The 23,039-nt window shown below is 40.7% G+C and overlaps 1 protein-coding gene across 7 annotated transcripts in view; it reads right to left on the bottom strand.

Annotated features, from left to right (window-relative positions):
• arhgap32b (Rho GTPase activating protein 32b) overlaps positions 1-23,039 on the bottom strand; it is a 264,214-nt gene that overhangs the window by 8,307 nt on the left and 232,868 nt on the right. For all 7 annotated transcript variants that reach the window (XM_034178901.1, XM_034178902.1, XM_034178903.1 and 4 more), the window contains 7 exons: positions 7,667-7,816; positions 6,654-6,756; positions 4,244-4,388; positions 3,643-3,725; positions 3,191-3,298; positions 1,696-1,841; positions 1,414-1,615 (listed from right to left, as the gene is read on the bottom strand). In XM_034178901.1, the coding sequence (XP_034034792.1) occupies positions 1,414-1,615; positions 1,696-1,841; positions 3,191-3,298; positions 3,643-3,725; positions 4,244-4,388; positions 6,654-6,756; positions 7,667-7,816 (937 nt within the window). The remainder of the gene's footprint in view (positions 1-1,413; positions 1,616-1,695; positions 1,842-3,190; positions 3,299-3,642; positions 3,726-4,243; positions 4,389-6,653; positions 6,757-7,666; positions 7,817-23,039) is intronic.

Here is a 23,039-nt window from a genome sequence, read left to right as displayed (position 1 = left end):
CTGACTATTTCACAACAGCAGCTGGAAGGATTACTGCTGTCTTTTGTTCCAGGCGCCAGGTTTCAAATCCCGCCCTGTTCAAGTCTCAGGTTAAAGTCCAAAGGCTCAGACTCCTAATTCTGCACGAGCATACAGGCTGGCTGATTGTCTAGGTGTCCATGGCCAAAACACTGAACCCCAAAACTGCACAACCTTGAGACACATTGCCTTCACATGATGACACCACATGAAGGTCAGGAAAAGGTGAAAGAAGAAACATCTATGATTGTTTCATGAAGTGAAATCATGTAATTAAACTACCCCCCCCCCCCCCCCCCCCCCACACACACACACCTTACAGGAACTACACAGTTTTACAGATGCAAATTAAAGTCAGTATTAAATGAGACTTTGCAGGAACAAGCTGGGCTGATCATTCATTGCAACTTAATGGTGCATTTCCTATAGATGGTACCAGGTCAACTCGACTCTGCTCCGTTTTGGTACCAGGTGCTTCCTTATCCACTGTCGACTGTAGAGCCCTTAACTTGTCATCGTCAAGACGCATACGAAGCTGCCCTGACGTCATCTTCAGGGCGACACACAAAAGAAGAAGCGTCAGCTGCACAGTACGGTACAGGACCGGAATCGCCTCAACTCACTTGAAACCACAACGGAGGTGATACCAAAAACAACACCAAAGTACCAGGTGCTACGTGTCCGGTTTGTCCAATTTAAAAATCGAAAAAGGCAGGCAGGGTGGCGTCGAGTCTTGAAGGTACCTTGCAGTAGAAATGCACCATTACAGGTTTTTTTGTTTAGACGCACAAAGCTGAAATGAGAAAAATGTATTTGTTTTCTGGACACTAATCTGGTTTTATCATTTTAATACTCTGATTCTTTTTAAAAATACTTATGTGGTTCTGTCGGGACACTAGCTGCAGAAGGAAAGTGACCAATTGCAGTTATACCAGCAACCAGTAGAGGGAAACACATTCCTGAATTATCAAGAAGTTCAATTCAAAATAAAATAAAGTGGGAAAAAATACCTTTATTTGCAGCATTGCACAGAGAACATGTACTCTGTTCATTAGTAAAAAAAAAAAAAACACCTTACAAGCTGTCTCTTGAGCAGAAAATAGAGACTTGTTGTTGCTAGGGATCCCTCCAGGGTAATATGTAAAATCTACCTCGCGTCTTCAGGTGCTCCTCCGGCCTACCGAAATCTCACCATGGGGTTGTTGGCATGATCAGCACTCCAGACACAGTAACACAGTCATCACATTTGCAGCTATAAAAATGTGTCATGCAGTGTGAAAGTGGCAACACACCGCAACGCCCAACTACAGCCCACGTTCCTCATCCTGAGCCCAGCCCATGATGAAAGCAACACCCCATGAAATAACAAAAGTGCAAATGAGAATGTTAACGAACCTCTCAGTAGGAAACTCGATGACCGTGTGAAACTTGCCCTGCAGAGCGGCCGGACCTTCTCCCACCTCGATGTACTTGCTGTCTTCTGTGACTGGAGAGTTGATCTGAGCCTGAGTCCTGGCCTGAGCCTCCTCCAGACTCAGCAGCTTTGTGGATGGGGATGAGACCAGCAGAGACTTTGGCCGGGACACGGAGTTGTGACCTGGCGACGTGGATGCGAGCGTACAGATATTACTGCAGGTAAGCGGAATGACACTGTGGGTCCTTGATGTGAGTACATACCTGCTCCCTCACGGATGAGTGTGCTCAGTTTCGTGCTAAACAGAACGTCCACGTGGTTGAGAATGAACTCCACCACCACCGATTGGATTCTGACCTCCATGAAGGCCGCCGTACCACTAAAACACGCCGATTCAATCTGTTTCGACCTGATACAAGAACCACAAGTAAACAAGCTTTATAAAATGCATTCATGTCTCCACATTTTAGCAGGACTGAATGTTATACTCCCACAAACAGCATCTTATAGCCACATTAATCTAAAAAGAGACTTGGTTTTTCTGACGAGAATAATTAATTACAACCTCTCAGACAGATAAATTATTTTCATGATTGATCAACTAATTGGGTAAAACCTGTAGTTTACTGAGAGGGACACATATAAATTAATTATAAATTTATTTATGCAGGGCTAAATAACAACAAAAGTCATCTCAAGGTGCCATACACGAGCAAGTTCACTCTCCCCCATGAGCAAGCACTCAAAGCCAACAAGCAAGCCGACGCTCCTCTGTGATGCAAATTAATTAAACTGTATGTTTCAGGGCCCCTCACATATGTGAGGAGAAAAAAGTGGGCTTTAAAACCAGTCAGCTTTTTTAATGAGAGAAACAATAATAAAAAATAAAAAAAAACATGCACAGAGAGTTCTCAGACCAAAACTGCACCATAATCCATGTCTCTATTGTCCAGTAACATCAAAACAGCAACACAAAGAAATACGATTTTAATTACTCAAGTTCAGCCTTGTTTCTCGATTAAAAAAATAAGTTTTTGTTGAAGAAACTTTAAAGTATTTGCTTGTTGTGATATTTACCATCTTTTATGACCTCAGTTCCCAGTTTGAATAAACAAAAATTCAAACTGTAATCTTAAATCGCACGTTGTTGAGATTCAGTGCTGATGAGACGGGCTGTAAATTCTTAATATCAGGTGCTTCTCAGCTTAAAATGTAAACAGACAGTAAGCAGCATTGTAAAGAATGCACAATACCCCCCCAGTTTGGGTAAGGGTTAGAACATTTTCTTTGCTGTAATTTTATATTCCAGAATTTGAAATACAGGGTGACCTCCCCACCCCAAAAACAAAACAAAACTCCAGAACGCATAAAAATTGTAATTAATCCTACAAACTTAAACTTCAGTCTGTGTACGATCATTCCCCAAGGTTTCAGTTATCTTGGTAGCTTTGCATAAAAGTCATGTTCTTTCAAAATTATGCTCCAAATGGTATGATTTGTTGGTGAACTAGGCCTCCAGGCAAAAAGTCTTTTCCTTGGCTGACCAAGACATGTTGGGCAAGATGATTGGAACAATAGTCTTCAAGAAATTTGCTGGACCTTTGCAGAATTTATTACAATTTTTAAGGGTTCTGGGTTTGTTTGTTTTTTTTAGTCATTCCATAATAATTGGCCTCAAACCTATCAATAGCATACTGAAAAAATAATTCTGGTAAATAACATAAATTTGGAACAGTAAAGACAATTAGATTATCAAACCTCAGCAGGTTGGGAGCCCAGACGATTGCCAGGTTCTTGCTGTGCATGTTGGTGATGTAGCTGAATGCTGCCAGGTGGGAAAGGTGTCTCATTAGGAACTCCAGAGTCCTAGGAATCACACACTCCTTTACTCAGATATAATTGGCTTCCACTGGTGATGTTCACACCAAAGGCAAAGATGGAGCTACTTCAGTTCACTGTATGCTGTGGTCAAACCGCTATGCAATGCCACTTAATAAGATGCAGTTTTGTGCACTCACAAGTAAGTGACATTTCAATTCATCAATACCAATGCAAAGCTTAGATGAGGTATTTTAAATAATTACCTTTACTACAGTGTGGTACGCAAAAAATGCATGATTTCCTCACAGTGACCAAACAGCTCCACTGTGCTGTGCATACACATGCAATTCCTTTTCCTGCCAAAGGAGGCAGTGTGCGTCCACACTGACCTGTAATGCGGTGGAGGAAGCTGCTGGATGACATCATGGATTTTGATGAGACGTTCTTCGTCTGTTGCCGCTGATACAGCCTCCTGCAGAGAGTAAACAGAAAGAAAGGTGGGGAAATCATGGCAGGGAGTCGGATGTAGCGGCGTATCAATGTTAAAGTCGTGCACTTGTCAGCTGTGGTTTATGCTGTTAGATAGAGCATGAAGGGGACATCAGCCTGCAGCCGCAAACCGCCCCTCGCCCCAGCTGCTATAACAACCAGAAAACATTTACTTGGTCCTCTGGGATGGCTCTGTTGTGCTTGGAGAAGGTTTTCCTTCCAAGTAACACAGAGGGGTTTTGCTGTATTTGTAACAGCAGGGTGTGTCCAGCAGAATACTATTATTTCACAGATGAGTGTGATACCCTAATACAATATGAATTTCTTAGTGCCTCTGAAGAGCTCAAGTAGGAATTATGAATGAATACTCCTAGTCACACCCACAGCATTTCCTCTGGGCATAAATAACATCCTTAGCCTCTCCCCCAAGCAACGAAAGCCTGATTTTTATCTCCACACTCGTGTATGAGAGAAAAATGTTACTGCTGAGTGTTTGCTTACAGAGAATTTCTCATATAGCTGGTAGGTGAGCAGGGGGTTTGGCAACTCTCTGAAGTACAGCTTACACAGTGAGCCCACACAGTGGATGTCCTGGATGTACACATCTTTGGTCAAGTCAGGGATCTGTTCAGAGTCAAACTCATGCCTAAAGAAGCAGATAGATGGCACACACACACACACACAAAAAACCCTTACTAATTTACTAAACATTAGTCAAGTAGAGTAGTTCCAACTGGAGTGCATAATTTTGTCAAGAATCAACAGGTTGTGTAATTACTAAAGGGGTTGTATAGAGGTTTCAGTTCTCTAAAGCAGCTCTTCTCTCACACCTGGCTGAGTTTGGCGCCACATGTTCCTGAGAGGTGACTCTGCCTGGCTCTCCATTCTGCACTGTGAGACTTGGCACAAATTGATAATCATTGGTTTATCTCGTGCCAGTTTTGAACATGTTCAAAAATTTTGAGTGCTTGAGCAGACTCTTGGCCACCTCAGCTTGAACCTGCTTCCTATTTGTATATTTTATACATCATTTTATTCTTCTGCAAGAGGTCATGAGTTCTTCCATGCACAAGTTGACTTTTCATGGTATCATTATATGCATTACAAAAAACTGGTACGATTTGATAGAGGTCCCACTATATGATTATCACAATACGCAATATATCGTACCACCGCTACCTGTTAGCACAGGAAAATAATTTATTGTGAAAGAAAACAATTAACCTGGGCTTCCCATGTGCTGAGAGTTGTACGAGGTCTGTGATAAAAGTAACGGACCTTATTATTTTTTTCAAAAACCATATGGATTTGAATCACGTGTGATTACATCAGACATGCTTGAACCCTCGTGGGCATGCAAGAGTTTTTTCACGCCTGTCGGCTACATCATTCGCCTGTGGGCAGTCTTTGAGTGAGGAGTCGCCCACCCTCTCGTCGTTTTTTCATTGTTTAGGAATGGCTCAGAGACTGCTGCTTTGTTTGATAAAAATTTTTTCAAAAACTGTAAGGCACAACTGAGTGGACACCATTCGATAAATTCAGCTGGTTTTCGGTAAAAATTTTAACGGCTGATGAGAGATTTTGGTCTGGTAGTGTCGCCGTAAGGACGGCCCACAGCGCCTGACGGCGATCTGCGCTTCAAGGCAGCAGCGTCTTGCCATTTCAAGTTGAAAACTTCCACATTTCAGGCTCTGTTGACCCAGTAAGTCGTGAGAGAACAGAGAACTTTCAGAAGTCAGCATAAAGAGTTTATTCGGACATTCCATTGTTAACGGACATTTTGTAATGAAAGAACGTGCGGGCAGAGTCGCATGTCCGGACGGACCCGACCGCGGGGGGTCGCGGCAGGAAAAACACCTCCGTTGGAAACCTTAAACAATTTCTCAGTTACTCACTTGTTGAAAGCCATCAAAAGCCGCCTGAATTTTACAAATGGTTTTCAACATGGAGGTGTTTTTCCTGTTGCGGCACACACAGATTCGCCGAGTCGTCACAGAAACGACTCGGCGAATTTGCGCGCACATCTTTCATTACAAAATGTCCTTAAACAGTGGAATGTCTGCATAAAGTCCTCATGCCGGCTTCTTCTGAATCTTCTCTGTTCTCTCACGACGTCCTGGGTGAATTAAGCCTTAAATTAGGATGTTTTCAGCTCGAAACAGGCCGACGACGGCGCCTAGAAGCGCTGCGCGATGTCCCGCTCCGTGGGAAGTCCTTACAGCGACAGAAACACCCCATAATCTCTCATCAGCCGTTAAACGTTTCACCGAAAACCAGCTTAATTTCTCAAATATTGTCCACTCGGATATCCCTCACAGGTCCATAAAAAATTTTGATAAAGCAACGCGCGCCGTCCGCAGTGGCTATTCAGACAAAGAGATTCCGACGGGCGGGGTGGAGCACTCCTCACTCAAGGCCTGCCCACAGGAGAATGACGTCACCGACACGCGTGAAAAAAACTCACGCATGCGCACGAGGGTTCAAGCTTGTCTGACGTAAAAACATATGAATCAAATCCTTTTTATTTTTTTCAAAAAACTAAAAAGGACCGCTTTTTTCATCACAGACCTCGTATACATTTATTGATGTTTAGTAGAAACTCAACCTAGTCACTTATTGGGCTTGAACTACGTTACCAGACTCCCAGTCGTAAATTCAACCAATCAGCTTCTTTCCATTTGTAGCAAAGATAACATGCTGGGGAGACTTGGGAAGTCAAAAAGCTTATGCATTGTTTGATTACCCCAAATTCTTTTCTCTGCATTGACTCGAGTTGACACATAAAAACTATTATTTAGCCAATCCTGTGCGGGTAGAGCAAAGGGAGATGGGAGAAGTTCAGCTCATCAAGCAATAAAGAACATTCTTTGGGAAAAAACATCACTGGTATGTGCAGTGTGCAGCATCCTACCGCAATTTCTGGATATTTGATGCAATTCCAGAGAGGCGGTAGATGCCATCCACCACACCGTGCTTTTCGATGAACTCTGTGCAGCTCTTGAGGACCTGAGGAACTGGGAACAAAACAAATTATCAGCAACCAAACAACAGCAACAAAAATCCTTTCAGCATTCGTGTAAGATTCTCATTGAGTCTGTGAGGTCGAGAACAGGATGAAGTCGTTTCAAGCTCCAGTTTTTTTTTTTTTTTTTGTATAAAAGTTTGTCTCTTTAAAACCACACTGATGTCTGAATACATTTTATTGTTGTGGGACATATGTCTTTGCAAGCTGGTTATAAAGTTGCTAAAGACGAGATTTACAAGTACTGTTTTAGTTTGACCCTTTTGGTTGAAAGACTTTCTTTAATTAGTGACGCTGGTCAGCTGAAGTGCTGCAACTGGAGGAAGAACAGACCAAGTAAAAACTGAGAGCTTTCTCCGTTCTATGAAGAACACATGAACTGCACGTGCTTTGGAGAGCCTTTGTTTATAAGGAGGTTCCCAGGCCTCCCACTGCTCACGCATCATTCAGCGGGTGACAGAGTTGGACATTCACCAAAGCAGCTGTTTTCAGACAAATTCCACACATGGCGAAACAGAACAGAGGAAGCTGCAGACCCCTTTTTTTTTAAGGCATCCTGTACTTCAAACAAGCTTCATTTTGACTTCCAAACATGCTCTGCTGACAATTTGACAGGGCCTTCATGGAGCAGCTATAATTGCCATGTAGTAGGTGACACAGAGACCATCTGTACTTGCTGCCCTACATGCAGGCAGACATAGAAAAGATGCAGGATAGGTGTTCTCCAGGAGCAAGATTACTGACCTCCAAAGTTTTAGAGAGTATCTATCATGGAGTATAGACTAAAAACTGGTTCAGGAAATGCAGATGATGAAATAAAGAAATTCCTTGTGGTGAAATTACAGAAAAGTTCTCCTTAAATAGGGCACTGAAACAGAGCATGCCTTTGTAACATTCCTCACCATCATGGCCAGAGTTGAGCAGGTGTTCGCCCAGGTCACAGCCAAAAACCCTCTCGCGAAGGATGCCCCTCTGCTTCAGCTTTTGCTTGGTGGGTCTGGACTTCATGAAGGAGCGCAAAAAGGTGATCAGCTTCCCGTGTTTCTTAGACACTGCGGAATAAGAAAAAGGTAAGGATAGATTTTAAACGTGTTACATAAATGCTTTAGACATCACATTTGGCTTTTTCAAAGACTGAAGCGCACAGTGACTGTTCATACACTGATGTGAAACACGTAAGAGTCACTGAAGTTTGTTCCATAATGGATTTGAGGTTCATTCTCATGCAAACTCTTCCATTATCCATGTGTAGATTCCTTGAAGAGCGAGCACCACTCCTAAATACCACCTCCCAGGCAACTACAAAGGAATCTGCCACATCCAAAACCAGTATCCTTCCACTCTCCTTCAAAACTGGACAAGAAAGGAAAAGTAGACCTACTTAAAAACCTAAACCACATTAATCCAATACTTCGTCTGGGGAAAAGTCGTAAGCTTCTTAAACTGTGGACCAGTTGTTTTCTTCACTCTGCAGTCACATGGAACACCTGTCAAGTGAATCCAGCAATCTGCGTTTTTTGGGTTTAACAATGGATGTGACATACAGCAGTTTTCAGAAAACAGTACCACACTCAGTGACTTGTACAGTAGTGTTCAGAATAATAGTAGTGCTATGTGATTAAAAAGATTAATCCAGGTTTTGAGTATATTTCTTATTGTTACATGGGAAACAAGGTACCAGTAGATTCATTAGATTCTCACAAATCCAACAAGACCAAGCATTCATGATATGCACACTGTTAAGGCAATGAAATTGGGTTATTAGAAAAAAGTAGAAAAGTTCACAATAATAGTAGTGTGGCATTCAGTCAGTGAGTTCGTCAATTTTGTAGAACAAACAGGTGAGAATCAGGTGTCCCCTATTTAAAGATGAAGCCAGCACCTGTTGAACATGCTTTTCTCTTTGAAAACCTGAGGAAAATGGGATGTTCAAGACATTGTTCAGAAGAACAGCGTAGTTTGATTAAAAAGTTGATTGGAGAGGGGAAAACTTATACGCAGGTGCGTATAAAAAAAAAAATTATAGGCTGTTCATCTACAATGATCTCCAATGCTTTAAAATGGACAAAAAACCAGAGATGCATGGAAGAAAACAGAAAACAACCATCAAAATGGATAGAAGAATAACCAGAATGGCAAAGGCTCACCCACTGATCAGCTCGAGGATGATCAAAGACAGTCTGGAGTTACCTGTAAGTGCTGTGACAGTTAGAAGAGGCCTGTGTGAAGCTAATTTATTTGCAAGAATCCCCCGCAAAGTCCCTCTGTTAAATAAAAGACGTGCAGAAGAGGTTACAATTTGCCAAAGAACACATCAACTGGCCTAAAGAGAAATGGAGGAATATTTTGTGGACTGACGAGAGTAAAATTGTTCTTTTTGGGTCCAAGGGCCACAGACAGTTTGTGAGACGACCCCCAAACTCTGAATTCAAGCCACAATTCACAGTGAAGACAGTGAAGCATGGTGGTGCAAGCATCATGATATGGGCATGTTTCTCCTACTATGGTTTTGGGCCTATATATCGCATACCAGGTATCATGGATCAGTTTGGATATGTCAAAATACTTCAAGAGGTCATGTTGTCTTATGCTGAAGAGGACATGCCCTTGAAATGGGTGTTTCAACAAGACAATGACCCCAAGCACACTAGTAAACCAGCAAAATCTTGGTTCCAAACCAACAATATTAATGCCTTGCAGATGTGAAGAAATCATGAAAAACTGTGGTTATACAACTAAATACTACAACCCCTGGCAATAATTATGGAATCACAGGCCTTGGAGGATGTCCATTCAGTTGTTTAATTTTGTAGAAAAAAAGCAGATCACAGACATGACACAAAACTAAAGTCATTTCAAATGGCAATTTTCTGGCTTTAAGAAACACCATAAGAAATCAGGAAAAATAATTGTGGCAGTCAGTAACGGTTACTTTTTTAGACCAAGCAGAGGGAAAAAATATGGACTCACTCAATTCTGAAGAATAAATTATGGAATCACCCTGTAAATTTTCATCCCCAAAACTAACACCTGCATCAAATCAGATCTGCTCGTTAGTCTGCATCTAAAAAGGAGTGATCGCACCTCGGAGAGCTGTTGCACCAAGTGGACTGACATGAATCATGGCTCCAACACGAGAGATGTCAATTGAAAAAAAGGAGAGGATTATCAAACTCTTAAAAGAGGGTAAATCATCATGCAATGTTGCAAAAGATGTTGGTTGTTCACAGTCACCTGTGTCTAAACTCTGGACCAAATACAAAAAACATGGGAAGGTTGTTAAAGGCAAACATACTGGTAGACCAAGGAAGACATCAAAGCGTCAAGACAGAAAACTTAACGCAATATGTCTCAAAAATCGAAAATGCACAACAAAACAAATGAGGAACGAATGGGAGGAAACTGGAGTCAACGTCTGTGACCGAACTGTAAGAAACCGCCTAAAGGAAATGGGATTTACATATAGAAAAGCTAAACAAAAGCCATCATTAACACCTAAACAGAAAAAAATAAGGTTACAATGGGCTAAGGAAACGCAATCGTGGACTGTGGATGACTGGATGAAAGTCATATTCAGTGATGAATCTCAAATCTGCATTGGGCAAGGTGATGATGCTGGAACTTTTGTTTGGTGCCGTTCCAATGAGATTTATAAAGATGAATGCTTGAAGAGAACATGTAAATTTCCACAGTCATTGATGATATGGGGCTGCATGTCAGGTAAAGGCACTGGGGAGATGGCTGTCATTACATCATCAATAAATGCACAAGTTTACGTTGATATTTTGGACACTTTTCTTATCCCATCAATTGAAACGATGTTTGGGGATGATAAAATAATTTTTCAAGATGATAATGCATCTTGCCATAGAGCAAAAACTGTGAAAACATTCCTTGCAAAAAGAGACATAGGGTCAATGTCATGGCCTGCAAGTAGTCCGGATCTTAATCCAATTGAAAATCTTTGGTGGAAGTTGAAGAAAATGGTCCATGACAAGGCTCCAACCTGCAAAGCTGATCTGGCAACAGCAATCAGAGAAAGTTGGAGCCAGATTGAAGAAGAGTACTGTTTGTCACTCATTAAGTCCATGCCTCAGAGACTGCAAGCTGTTATAAAAGCCAGAGGTGGTGCAACAAAATACTAGTGATGTGTTGGAGTGTTCTTTTGTTTTTCATGATTCCATAATTTTTTCCTCAGAATTGAGTGAGTCCATATTTTTTTTTACTCTGCTTGGTCTAAAAAAGTAACCGTTACTGACTGCCACATTTTTTTTTCCTGATTTCTTATAGTGTTTCTTAAAGCCAGAAAGTTGCCATTTGAAATGACTTTAGTTTTGTGTCATGTCTGTGATCTGCTTTTTTTCTACAGAATTAAACAACTGAATGAACATCCTCCGAGGCCGGTGATTCCATAATTTTTGCCAGGGGTTGTAGTTTAGTGATTCACAGGATTGCTAAAAAAAAGCAGTTTGAACATAATAGTTTTGAGTTTGTAGCGTCAACAGCAGATGCTACTATTATTGTGAACACTCCCTTTTCTACTTTTTTTTTTTTTTTACTAATAGCCCAATTTCATAGCCTTAAGAGTGTGCATATCATGAATGCTTAGTCTTGTTGGATTTGTGAGAATCTACTGAATCTACTGGTACCTTGTTTCCCATGTAACAATAAGAAATATACTCAAAACCTGGATTAATCTTTTTAGTCACATAGCGCTACTATTATTCTGAACACTACTGTATCTAATTTGGAGAGGTACTACATGTTTCTACCAGAATAACAAGTTTTTTTTTTATTTAGTTCTTGTCTTAGAGGTGATCATTAGTGATATATTTTGGAGTTCTAAACATCAGTAAATGATCAGGCATTGGTATGAAATGTGTTATTCCAACCACAAACAACACAAGGGGTGATGTTTCTAATCATTGATGTCAGAAAAAACAGGTTTTTAGTCGAGGTAGAAATATCATTATGTATACTTGCTGATGTAAATTTTAAAGTATATTGTAAGACAACCTCTCGCTGAAGGAGGAAGACAGTAATCCTGAACAAAATTTCAAAAATCTAAATCAAATGCATTTAATTTTTCTGTACTTTAATCATCATTACCCGATGTAATTCTTCTGACTGAAAAAAAGACATCTAACACAAAAATTACACCACCACCCAGTCTTCTTTCATCTGCCCTAATTCTTCCAGGACTGGGATGTGTGAGGTTTGAGAGTTGGAGCATGCCTGTGGGTTGGGGGAACTTCATGTGGACAACACCTGGGTTGGAGTGAAAAATGTCCTCTTTAATAACTGATCTGGCATCAATAATAACACTGACTCGCTATCTGAAAACCATTTTTCTTTACCTCTTGGTTGTGTTTTCAGCCACATACTCTATATGGTTGCCGAGCTGCACCATTTGTGTCTCTGCATGTTTGACAATTCATTGTTGTACTTTTGTCGTTTTGTTTGATTTTGTTGTTTTATTTTTGTTAGTATGGCGAAAGCAGATGGCCACCTCATTGAGTCTAGTCTGTTTGAGATTTTTTTTTTTTCAATATGCAATAAAGTGCCTGATGGAGTTTTTCCCCTTCACTGTTGCCATGGGCTTGCTCAGCGTCATGTGGTGACTTATGTTGTGACATGGTGAATAAACTGAATTCTGTTGTTCTTCATGCTTGTCTGCACTTGGCTCCAGCCACTGCTTCTGTTCTTGTCTATGACAGGCTCTGAACATTTCAATAAACTTCCTGCTGCAATTTATTGTGCTTATTATACCTTAACAGGCCTCTTGCATCAATAAAAGAACATTAAGCACTCAAAAGCTGCATGGTCCGAGTTCAAAGTTTACATCGACAGTCAACACAGTGTGACTCGGTAACCGAGGAACAATCACTCAAAGAGTTTACTATTAAAGGAAGTTTGTCAGTTTTATTTCCCTGTGTGATCTATGATCACTGTGTTCTTGCTGCCTATCAGCCATGAACAACTGGAATCAAATCTCTGAAAACACAGAGATCATGTGAGAGCGTCTGGTCTGAGGTGAAGTGGAAAAACTGTTGCATCATTGTTTTACTACTGCAGATCACATTCTTTTACCAGATGATAAACACAGACATGAGAACAAGCATCACTGTTTCACCAAGGATGTAATAAAATTATCTGCATTTATTTATTTGTCTGCCTGTCTGTCTGTCAGCAGGATTACATCAAAACTACTGCACGGTTTTGATGAAATTTTCAAAACAGATATATATGAGGCCATGGAAGACTCTATTAAATGTTGGAGGTGATCTGGATCTAGATCAAGATTCTGCATCAAGTTTCACATTATATAGGCTTTGAAGGATTACATCAAAACTACTTCACAGATTCTCACCAAATTTTCACCACAGACACATGTTAGGACATGGTAGACTCCACTGAATTTTGCATGTGATCCATACCTGGACTGGTGGACATCAGACATCTGTGATTGCTCTTGTTTAATGTGCTTCACAGATTTGTTTTTGCTGCTCCAGTATCTCAGTGGTGATTGCTGCTATAAGGAATAAACATTTTCCCTTGATTCATAAAGAACTTTTCCTTGTGAAGGTTCTGCTGTTTCTTGTTGCAGTCTGCAGAGGCAGGGAGAGCTCTAAAAGTAGGCCACTGCTTACATCCTCTGTCTCCTAAAACAAAGCAAGCTTAAAGAAAGCTCAGCTTCAAACCTCCTCCAACAACGATTATTTAGAAACAATGATATGATGATACATTTCTCCAGGACCTACACATCAAGGATGTTTGGGAACAAGAACCTGTGCTCATATGAATATTATTTTAATACTCTTGTTAAAACTGCCAAGTCTGGGCTGTCTTGCTCACAGGCCATTAGGTAAAAATAAATGAGACTGCGTGCTAAATATACACTGTAGACATATATTGTGTGCAGCACGGTTAACAAGTCTATTGAGTGTATTTAGAATTTAAAGAGCAAGACTGGAGTAAAGGTAATGGACTGATGCACATAGAAACAAACTTTGTGGGCGAATGAAGCCCCCAAATCTCTCACTGAAAGACACCAAAAACAAGTTATGTGCATGAAATTTTTTTACATAAGTACTGTACTTTTAAATAAACACATTACCAAAAAGTATAAATTGCTGCTGAGTTTAGCAGTGCTTATCTCAAAGAAAGAGTTGCTTTGTACAAAACCAAACTGAAGCCTTTCTGATTATTTAATGTGATTAATGTGATTTCCACAAATGACTTGCTGTCGTGTGTGTTATTTGCACTTCTGCCAACTGAGCACTCTACTAATGACTTCATTCATATTACGAGATTAACTTTCCTGTTAGTCTCAAATGTGGAAATTTGTTTTTGCTTTTGCTAAACCTAACCTGTTTCAGGTATTCAAAAAAACACGTCACTCATATCTCAAAACTATCTGGAAACATTGTGGTGAAGCACTCCATAGCATCATACCTTCACTTTTCTGCCATGAAAAAAGAAAGAAAGAAAAAAAGATAAGCAGAGGGCGTAAAACAACTCTCAAGCAGCCATGAAATATGGCATGACAGCATAAAAAAACACCTTAAATATGATAACAGTCAGACAAAAGCTTATTGTGGGTCTGATTACTGCTTCAAAGAGACTGACAGGTGAGTGTGTCAGTACAGGGTTGGAAAAAAATAATGCAAACTTTTCAATTAATTGCATATCAAAAACAGTCTTTTTGAAACAGCAAACAAGACACAATATCTGGCAAAAAATGAAACTACAATTCACCTCTGGTATCACTGTATGTAGACAAAAATGGCTGTAGCAGCATTGTTGAGTCATTATTATGGTATCAAAAGTATGTTCAGTATCTCAAAGGGGGTGGGGGCTGACTGTGAACCTGTGTAGGCCTACACCAACAAGTCGCTATTCTTTTAGGAATCCCTTCTGAATACAGGATGTGAATTAAAGTGCAATGACAGGCCTGAATTCTGAGCACAGAGAACTCCATCTGCTTAGTGTCAAATGGTATGACAGCCTGAGGGCCGACAACTCTTCAGACAGGCTCAGCACTGAAAATGTCTGTAGTGCAACTCTGACAAAGTCTCTGCTGAAATAAAGCTAGCAGAAATGTATTTTATTGTCAGTACAGTCACGCTGACTGAAGCCTCAACTCATCTTCTGTGAGAGAAAAATCACATCTAAAACAGTCAGCATTAAATCCCTTCTGATGATGTGTGGAATGTTTCTCGATATTTTAATGAAAAACAGATTACAGACCCACAACTATGATGACCAGATCCCTGCGTGTTTTGAGAAATGACTGCATCTACTCACATTTGAAATGTTGAGATCATTCAAATACCGTATTTTCTAGACAAGAATGGTCTGCCATTGCTGATTTGTGGTGCTCGGCAGTCTGTTGGTGCAAGAAATAATTGGATACTCAATCACAGTCTGAGGTCAGGTGTCAGCACAGGCAAAAGTAGTGTTGCAGAACACTGTGAGTGATAGGACAATATTTGAACATAGACAAAACAAACCGGGTGAGGTCAGGATACATCATTCCACTAAACAGTGAATAGTTTGTAATTTGCACAGAGCAGAAAATAATATTTTGCAAAAGTAGGTGCAGTAATTGAGACCTCCTTCTGAATCTCCTCTGCGGCATAAATCCCATGAAAGCATGTTGTGCTCTTCAACAGAAGAAAATTTTGAGATGTAAAGCAGATATATTTTTAGCTCTTTTTTTTGGAAAAGTGTGGGAACAATGCAGGAATAGCGTGTGCATGCCCACAAATACTCAGGTTATGGGACTCGTATGATGTACTCCAGTGTATTCAGCAATGACAGTCAATACTCTGTAAAACTCTGCATAACTGCCCATCATTGGTGATACTCATTTGTGAGTAGTCATAGCAGGAAATACGAATTTTGCCTGCTAGTTTAACAAATCGGGTCCTCAAATTTGGAATCAGCGCACAAATTGGGGCCAAAAATCGGTCAAGAAGAAAATCGAGACCGTCCTAAGTTGACTATTTTTTCTTCTTTGGCTGCTCCTGCAAATTATGTTCTGAAACAATTAGTGGAGGTGATGGTCTCGTGGTTAAGTGCAGAGCTTCAGACCAGAGGATCCTCAATTCAAATCTCAGCCTGCCGGAAAAACACTAAGGGCCCTTGGGCAAGGACCTTAATCCCCAAGTTGCTCCTGGTGTGTAATGAGTACCTTGTATGGCAGCACCCTCACATCAGGGTGAATGTGAGGCATTAGTGTGTAAAGCACTTTGAGCGTCTGATGCAGATGGAAAAGCACTATATACGAGGTCTGTTAGAAAAGTATCAGACCTTTTTATTTTTTGCAAAAACCTGATGGATTTGAATCACGTGTGCTTGCATGAGCCAACCTTGAACCTTCGTGCGCATGCGTGAACTTTTTCACACCTGTCGATTGCATCATTTGCTGGTAAGCAGCCTTTGTGTGAGGACGTGTGTTGTGCTCTCAGCAGATTTTCATTGCAAGGAAAACGACAGAACGACTGGAGCTGTTGTGTGGGCCGCTGAAGAGGAGGTACTGCTGGCCCACCACCACCAGAGAGTGCCCTGCCCGAAGTGCGGGCTTCGGGCACGAGAGGGCGCTGCCGCATTGCAGATCCAACCGGGAGTGACAGCTGTCACTCATCACCCCTGCCAGCTGTCACTCATCAGCCATCACCACAAAAGCCGGGCAGCATCTCCACCTCACTGCCGAGAGATCGCCTGTAAATCGAGGTAATTCTCTCAGCCAGATACTGTGCCGTATTGCACGTAACCGTTTGTTTATTCTTTTCAGAAGGACCTGTTTGCTTGTGTCAGCAGGAGGCTGAATCAGTCGTTGACGGCAGGGTGCGGGATCTCACCCTTCACGACTCGTGAGACAAGCAACTGGTCGGGTTTGGCGGATTGACTGTGTTCAGTATTGCGGAGGTGGAGGTGTTGTTTCCCACCTGCATGAACTGGACTATTCCGAGGAGTTACTGAGTGTCTCCACTCACCTCTTTTTCTGTTTTGTTTCCTGCCAGCAGTACCAGATCCGACAGCTGGAGACGGTGGCCACCTGGGGAGCTCAGGACTTGGCGTCTCCTGTGTGTTTCCAGATCCGGTGGCAGTGGAAATCGTGTGGGGCCTGGCTCTTCTCCGGACGGTGCTCTCCTATCCTCGAGCCTGCCCACACGCCACCTTCGTGTAATTGACTGTAATCTAAATTCTGTTTCTGTCTGTATTCCGTTGTGCACATTTACAACAGTAAATTGTTATTTTTTGGCTCATCCATCGTCCTGTTCATTTACGCCCCCTGTTGTGGGTCCGTGTCCCTACACTTTCCCAACAGGAGCAGCACTGCATCAAATTTTGCCAGAAACTGGGCGACAGCCAGGTGGAAACCATTCGGATGATTCAGATGGCTTTCGGTGGCTTTTCAGTCGTGTGACTATTCAAGAAATTGTGGAAGAGGTGGGCATCATTTTTCGGAGTCCAGCATGTCCTGTGAGACTTCAACACGAAGGTGCTTTTGCTCCGCCACGAATTTCACCGCCACTGTTTTCATGGCCAAATCTTCTGTCACAGTGGAATGTGCCGAAAAAGTGCTGATGTCCACCTCTTCCGCAATTTCTCGGATAGTCACACGATGGTCCTGCATCACTACAGCGTTCACTTTGGAATGATTTGGTCATTTCTGCATGTTGATGGCTGACCGGAGTGTGGCTCACTTTCCACCGTTGTGCAGCTATCTTTAAACCGGTTGTACCGCTCCTTAATCTGTGTGATGCCCATAGGATCGTCACCGAAAGCCGTCTGAATCTTCCAAATGGTTTCCACCTGGCTGTCGCCCAGTTTCTGGCAAAGTTTGATGTGGCGCTGCTCCAGTCGTTCCGTCATTTTCCTTGCAATGAAAAACTACCAAGAGCACGACACACGTCCTCACACAAAGGCTGCTTACCAGCAAATGATGCCATTCGACAGGCGTGAAAAAGTTCACGCATGCGCACGAAGGTTCAAGGTTGGCTCATGCAAGCACACGTGATTCAAATCCATCAGGTTTTTGCAAAAAATAAAAAGGTCCGATACTTTTCTAGCAGACCTCGTAAATGCAGTCCATTTAACAATTCATATGTTAAAAACAATACTGCATTATGTATTATAAAAGCTATCTGGTCACAAGATGGCACCATCTACACATGTACTGTACTGTATGCATGGAATACTGATCTGAATGAAGTATAATCTGATTCACAGTCTGGAGCAAAATGTGGCAGTTAATTGCCATGAAGCTGAATGTCAACCATTCAAAACAAGAAGAAGAATCTCTGAATGAGGATGACATGCTGGGCTTCAGAGAACAAGTATAATTAATCAATCATGCTCTCAAACTGAAACACTACACTCTTGAATAAAGATGTGACTAATACTCAGGCGTGACCTATAGTTTGGAAAAGACAGGGAAATAATACTATTTTCAAAATAAGGTAAATCACAAAGAATGGAAACATTAAGAAAAAAGGTGCAGCAGGCAGAAAATTAAATTTACTCATTGTATACCACAAAAAGCTATTGTAACTAAAAGGGCTCATAATATATACCTATTCAGAGACGCTAATATAGAGTTGTATGCAAAAGTTTGGGCACCCCTGATAATTTTCATGATTCTCTTTTATAAATCAGAAATTTCAGTTAAATATATCATATAGCAGATGAACACACTGATATTTGAGAAGTGAAATTAAGTTTCTACTATTTACAGAAAGTGTGCAATAATTATTTAAACAAAACTTGGCAGGTGTATAAATTTGGGCACCCTTGTCATTTTACTGATTTGAATACATGCAACACTAATTATGGGAACACAAAATTGGTTTGGTAAGTTCACTGACCCTTGACCTCCTTACACAGGTGAATCCAAGGCCGAAGTGGCAGGCCAGCAAAAATCTCAGATAAGCTGAAGCGAAGGATGGTGAGAACAGTCATAGTCAACCCACAGACCTGCTCCAAAGACCTACAACATGATCTTGCTGCAGATAGTGTCTCTGTGCATCGTTCTATTATAACTATACAGCGTACTTTGCACAAAGAGATGCTGTAATGCAAAGGAAGACTTTTCTGAGTACACACCACAAACAGTCACTTGAGGTATGCTAAAGCACATTTGGACAAGCAAATGGACTGCATTTATATAGCACTTTTCCATATGCATCAGATGCTCAAAGTGCTTTACAATTATGCCTCACATTCACCCCGATGTCAGGGTGCTGCCATACAAGGCGCTCTGTATGGCGCCTTGTATGGCAGCACAAGGCTACAAGCCAGCTTCATTTTGGAATACGGTGGTGTGGACTGATGAAACTAAAATTGAGTCATTTGGACATAACAATGCATGGCTTAAAGACAGCATTCCAAGAAAAACACTTGCTACCTACAGTAAAATTTGGAGGTGGTTCCATCATGCTGTGTGGCTGTGTGGCCAGTGCAGATACTAAATATTGATGCATTTTCTGTTGGGGTGCCCAAATTTATGCACCTGCCTAATTTTGTTTAAAGAATTATTGCACACCAATGATTCATAAAGGAAAATCATGAAAATTATCAGGGGTGCCCAAATGTTTGCATACAACTGTAGGACATTCGCTAAAAGTTTGTAGTAAAAAAAAAAAAACAAGTAATGAATCTTAAAATCACCATTTTCAAGTCTGTAAGATATGACCTGCTTATTGATTTAAATGGAAACAAGCTACAGTTAGTCAAGCCCCCTTTCAGAAAGGAGAGGGGACTGGAGTTCTGTTCAGTCAGTATGGCCCACGTGTTTTAAAAAAATGAGCAGGGCAGTTTCTACATGCACACACATGCCCTTCCTGACGCAACTCCACATTACATGGAGAAATGTGGCAGGGGTGGGATTTGAACCGGGAAGATTCCACACCGAAACCAAGTGCACTAACCACTTGGCCACCACCCCTACCAACAACAACAATAAATAAATGAAATTTCCCAAAGGTACTCAAATTATTTGCCCCAAAGTCCAAAACTAAATGAATTAATGAATAAAATGATATATGATCCATTCCAGAAGCAGCAGGATGATAGATCCACTGCTAAGAATTTTTTAAATGTATAACTGCTAAACCCAGATATACTAAGTTTACATAAATATGGTGCTGGGGGGGTTATTTCCTGATAGGCTTCAGTTACAGCTCTCATTGAAAACTGCTGTTCAGGCTGTTGAACTATGACCACCCTTTTCCACCAGAGAATCCAGTGAGAGACTGGACTATGACAAGTGGGAACAGGAGAGAAGGAGAAAGGAGGCAGAGCAAAAACAAAAATTGTAGCTGTAATGGCAAACGCCATGCTGCTCTATCACGAAACATCTGCACCATTCTACTTAATTAGCAACCAGCTTCTCCAATGATGCATCCAAATCACATCACTTCAAAATGTAAAACAACAAAGCAAGTACTACTGCTGCCTCATAAAGAAACGCAACAATACCAGAAAGTCAGTTGGCAAAATCCAGCCTGAGATACTTGATACAACTGCTGTAAGCGTTGTCCTGACTACGACCACAAGTAGGCGTGGCCGTGGCTCACTGAGGCTCCACAATGCTCAAAGCCATGCATCCCCCACGCCGGTGACGGAGCGCGAAATCTAAACAGCCCTGCCCATTATTGCTGTAGTTTCACAAAAGCATCACATGTGACCGAGTTAGATGTGACAGCCCCTTTTCGAAGTGGCTGTAATGTGCATAAAACAATGCCAAAACTATTGGGCCACTTGATATTTCACACATTTTAATTTGTTTGTGCCATTTCAAATACAAAAATGAGGCTTCACAACATAAAAATTATTAAAATTATCTTTCATAAGCTCAAATTCAAAGCAAATCTCTACAACTTGATATAAATTAATTAAAAACATAAAATCCAAAATGATGGGTTGCATACATGGGGAGGTGATGGTCTAGTGGTTAAGCATTGGGCTTGCGATCAGAGGATCCTTGGTTCAAACCTCAGCCTAATGGGAAAATCATTAAGGGCCCTTGGGCAAGGTCCTTAATCCTTGAGTTACTCCCGGTGTGTAGTGAGCGCCTTGCCTGGCAGCACCCTGACATCGGTGTGTGAGTGTGTCTATGTGAAAGGGTGAATGTGAGGCATAATTGTAAAGAGCTTTGAGCATCTGATGCAGATGGAAAAGCACTATATAAATGCAGTCCTTTTGCATACATAATTGGCCACTTTGGTATAATACCTGTAAATAATTAGTTTTATTATATGGCTGCAACGCTACTCACGCTCTGATTGGCTTCACCTCAGCTTCACCTCTGCTCTGACTATAAGCTCTGTCTACGAGCCGTCAGCAGTTTTCATATTTGGGTGTTCACGTGTGTATTATCTATACTAGCCATATAATAAATTATTAACCTCGCAATCTTAAGATCCCCCATACACAAATTGAAAAGATGCTTCTAAAAAATATCTCAAGGAAGGGTATCATTTCAGAATTCTACACTCTTTTGTTGAGTAATGCAACAGATAATTCCAGAAAAAAATTGACTTCCTGGAGTGAAGACCTATTTACTAATATTAGCGAATTGGACTGGGAAAGAGCATGCAGTAAAGTTCATACAATGTCAATCAACAGTCGTCTAAGAATTCTGCAATTTAAATGGCTCATGCGCACTTATACAACACCAGTGATATTGAATAGGTACAACAGAAATATACCAGACATATGTATAAAATGTGGCTCAAAAGGAACGTTGATACATTGTATGTGGGAATGCGGTTAAATAAAGGTCTTTTGGGTTGAAGTAAAAAGAATAATTGAAATGATCCCAAAAGGTTAATAATGGCTTTATAAATTCAGTAAAGCAGATGTACCTTTATTGATTTTAGCATGCTGATTGCCAAAAGGTGTATAGCTTTAATTGGAAAAATGTTAAAGGACCAGTCATCTCTCAGTGGTTAAAACAAATATCCAGTTTACCTTTGGAAAGAATAACATATATTCGAAAATCAAAACAACACATATTTGAACAGATTTGGAGACCATTTATAGATTTTGTTAAGAACTTGAACTTTTCTGATGATGTGACCAACTGAAATACATTAAACAGTTTCAGTGTAAGTATTGTGTTGATTTAATCACATACTTTCCATTCAGAAAGAAGCTTTGTTCATGGAAGGCCTGAGTTTATTTTCATTTTCTTTTTTCTTTTTCTTTCTTGCTTTCTTATTAAGTTATATTTGTAAAATGTGCAATACTGAAGTTTTGTAAAAGCTTTTTTTTTGTGGTACTATATACTATTGCACTGAAAAACTAATAAAATATGTTTGGAAGAAAAAAAAATTAACCTCACTTGTTCGCCTGTATGGGAATATCTTACCTCAGTGTTTTTCGCATGGACCTCGCTAGCGCTCGGTATGTACTTACACTTCGGTTTGATATTTCCCCGTATAGACCTCGCAGTCGGTTAATAATCTTGTACAACCCCTGGCAATAATTATGGAATCACCGGCCTCGGAGGATGTTCATTCAGTTGTTTAATTTTGTATAAAAAAAGCAGATCACAGACATGACACAAAACTAAAGTCATTTCAAATGGCAACTTTCTGGCTTTAAGAAACACTATAAGAAATAAGGAAAAATACTTGTGGCAGTCAGTAACGGTTACTTTTTTAGACCAAGCAGAGGGAAAAAAATATGGACTCACTCAATTCTGAGGAATAAATTATGGAATCACCCTGTAACTTTTCATCCCCAAAACTAACACCTGCATCAAATAAGATCTGCTCATTAGTCTGCATCTAAAAAGGAGTGATCACACCTTGGAGAGCTGTTGCACCAAGTGGACTGACATGAATCATGGCTCCAACACGAGAGATGTCAATTGAAACAAAGGAGAGGATTATTAAACTCTTAAAAGAGGGTAAATCATCATGCAATGTTACAAAAGATGTTGGTTGTTCACAGTCAGCTGTGTCTAAACTCTGGACCAAATACAAACAACATGGGAAGGTTGTTAAAGGCAAACATACTGGTAGACCAAGGAAGACATCAAAGCGTCAAGACAGAAAACTTAAAGCAATATGTCTCAAAAATCGAAAATACACAACAAAACAAATGAGGAACGAATGAGAGGAAACGAGTTAACGTCTGTGACCGAAATGTAAGAAACCGCCTAAAGGAAATGGGATTTACATACAGAAAAGCTAAACGAAAGCCATCATTAACACCTAAACAGAAAAAAACAAGGTTACAATGAGCTAAGGAAAAGCA

Source organism: Thalassophryne amazonica, chromosome 9, assembly GCF_902500255.1.
Source record: "Thalassophryne amazonica chromosome 9, fThaAma1.1, whole genome shotgun sequence".
Taxonomy (NCBI): domain Eukaryota; kingdom Metazoa; phylum Chordata; class Actinopteri; order Batrachoidiformes; family Batrachoididae; genus Thalassophryne; species Thalassophryne amazonica.
Note: the sequence above shows the minus strand (reverse complement) of the source record. Positions and strands in the feature narration are given on the sequence as shown.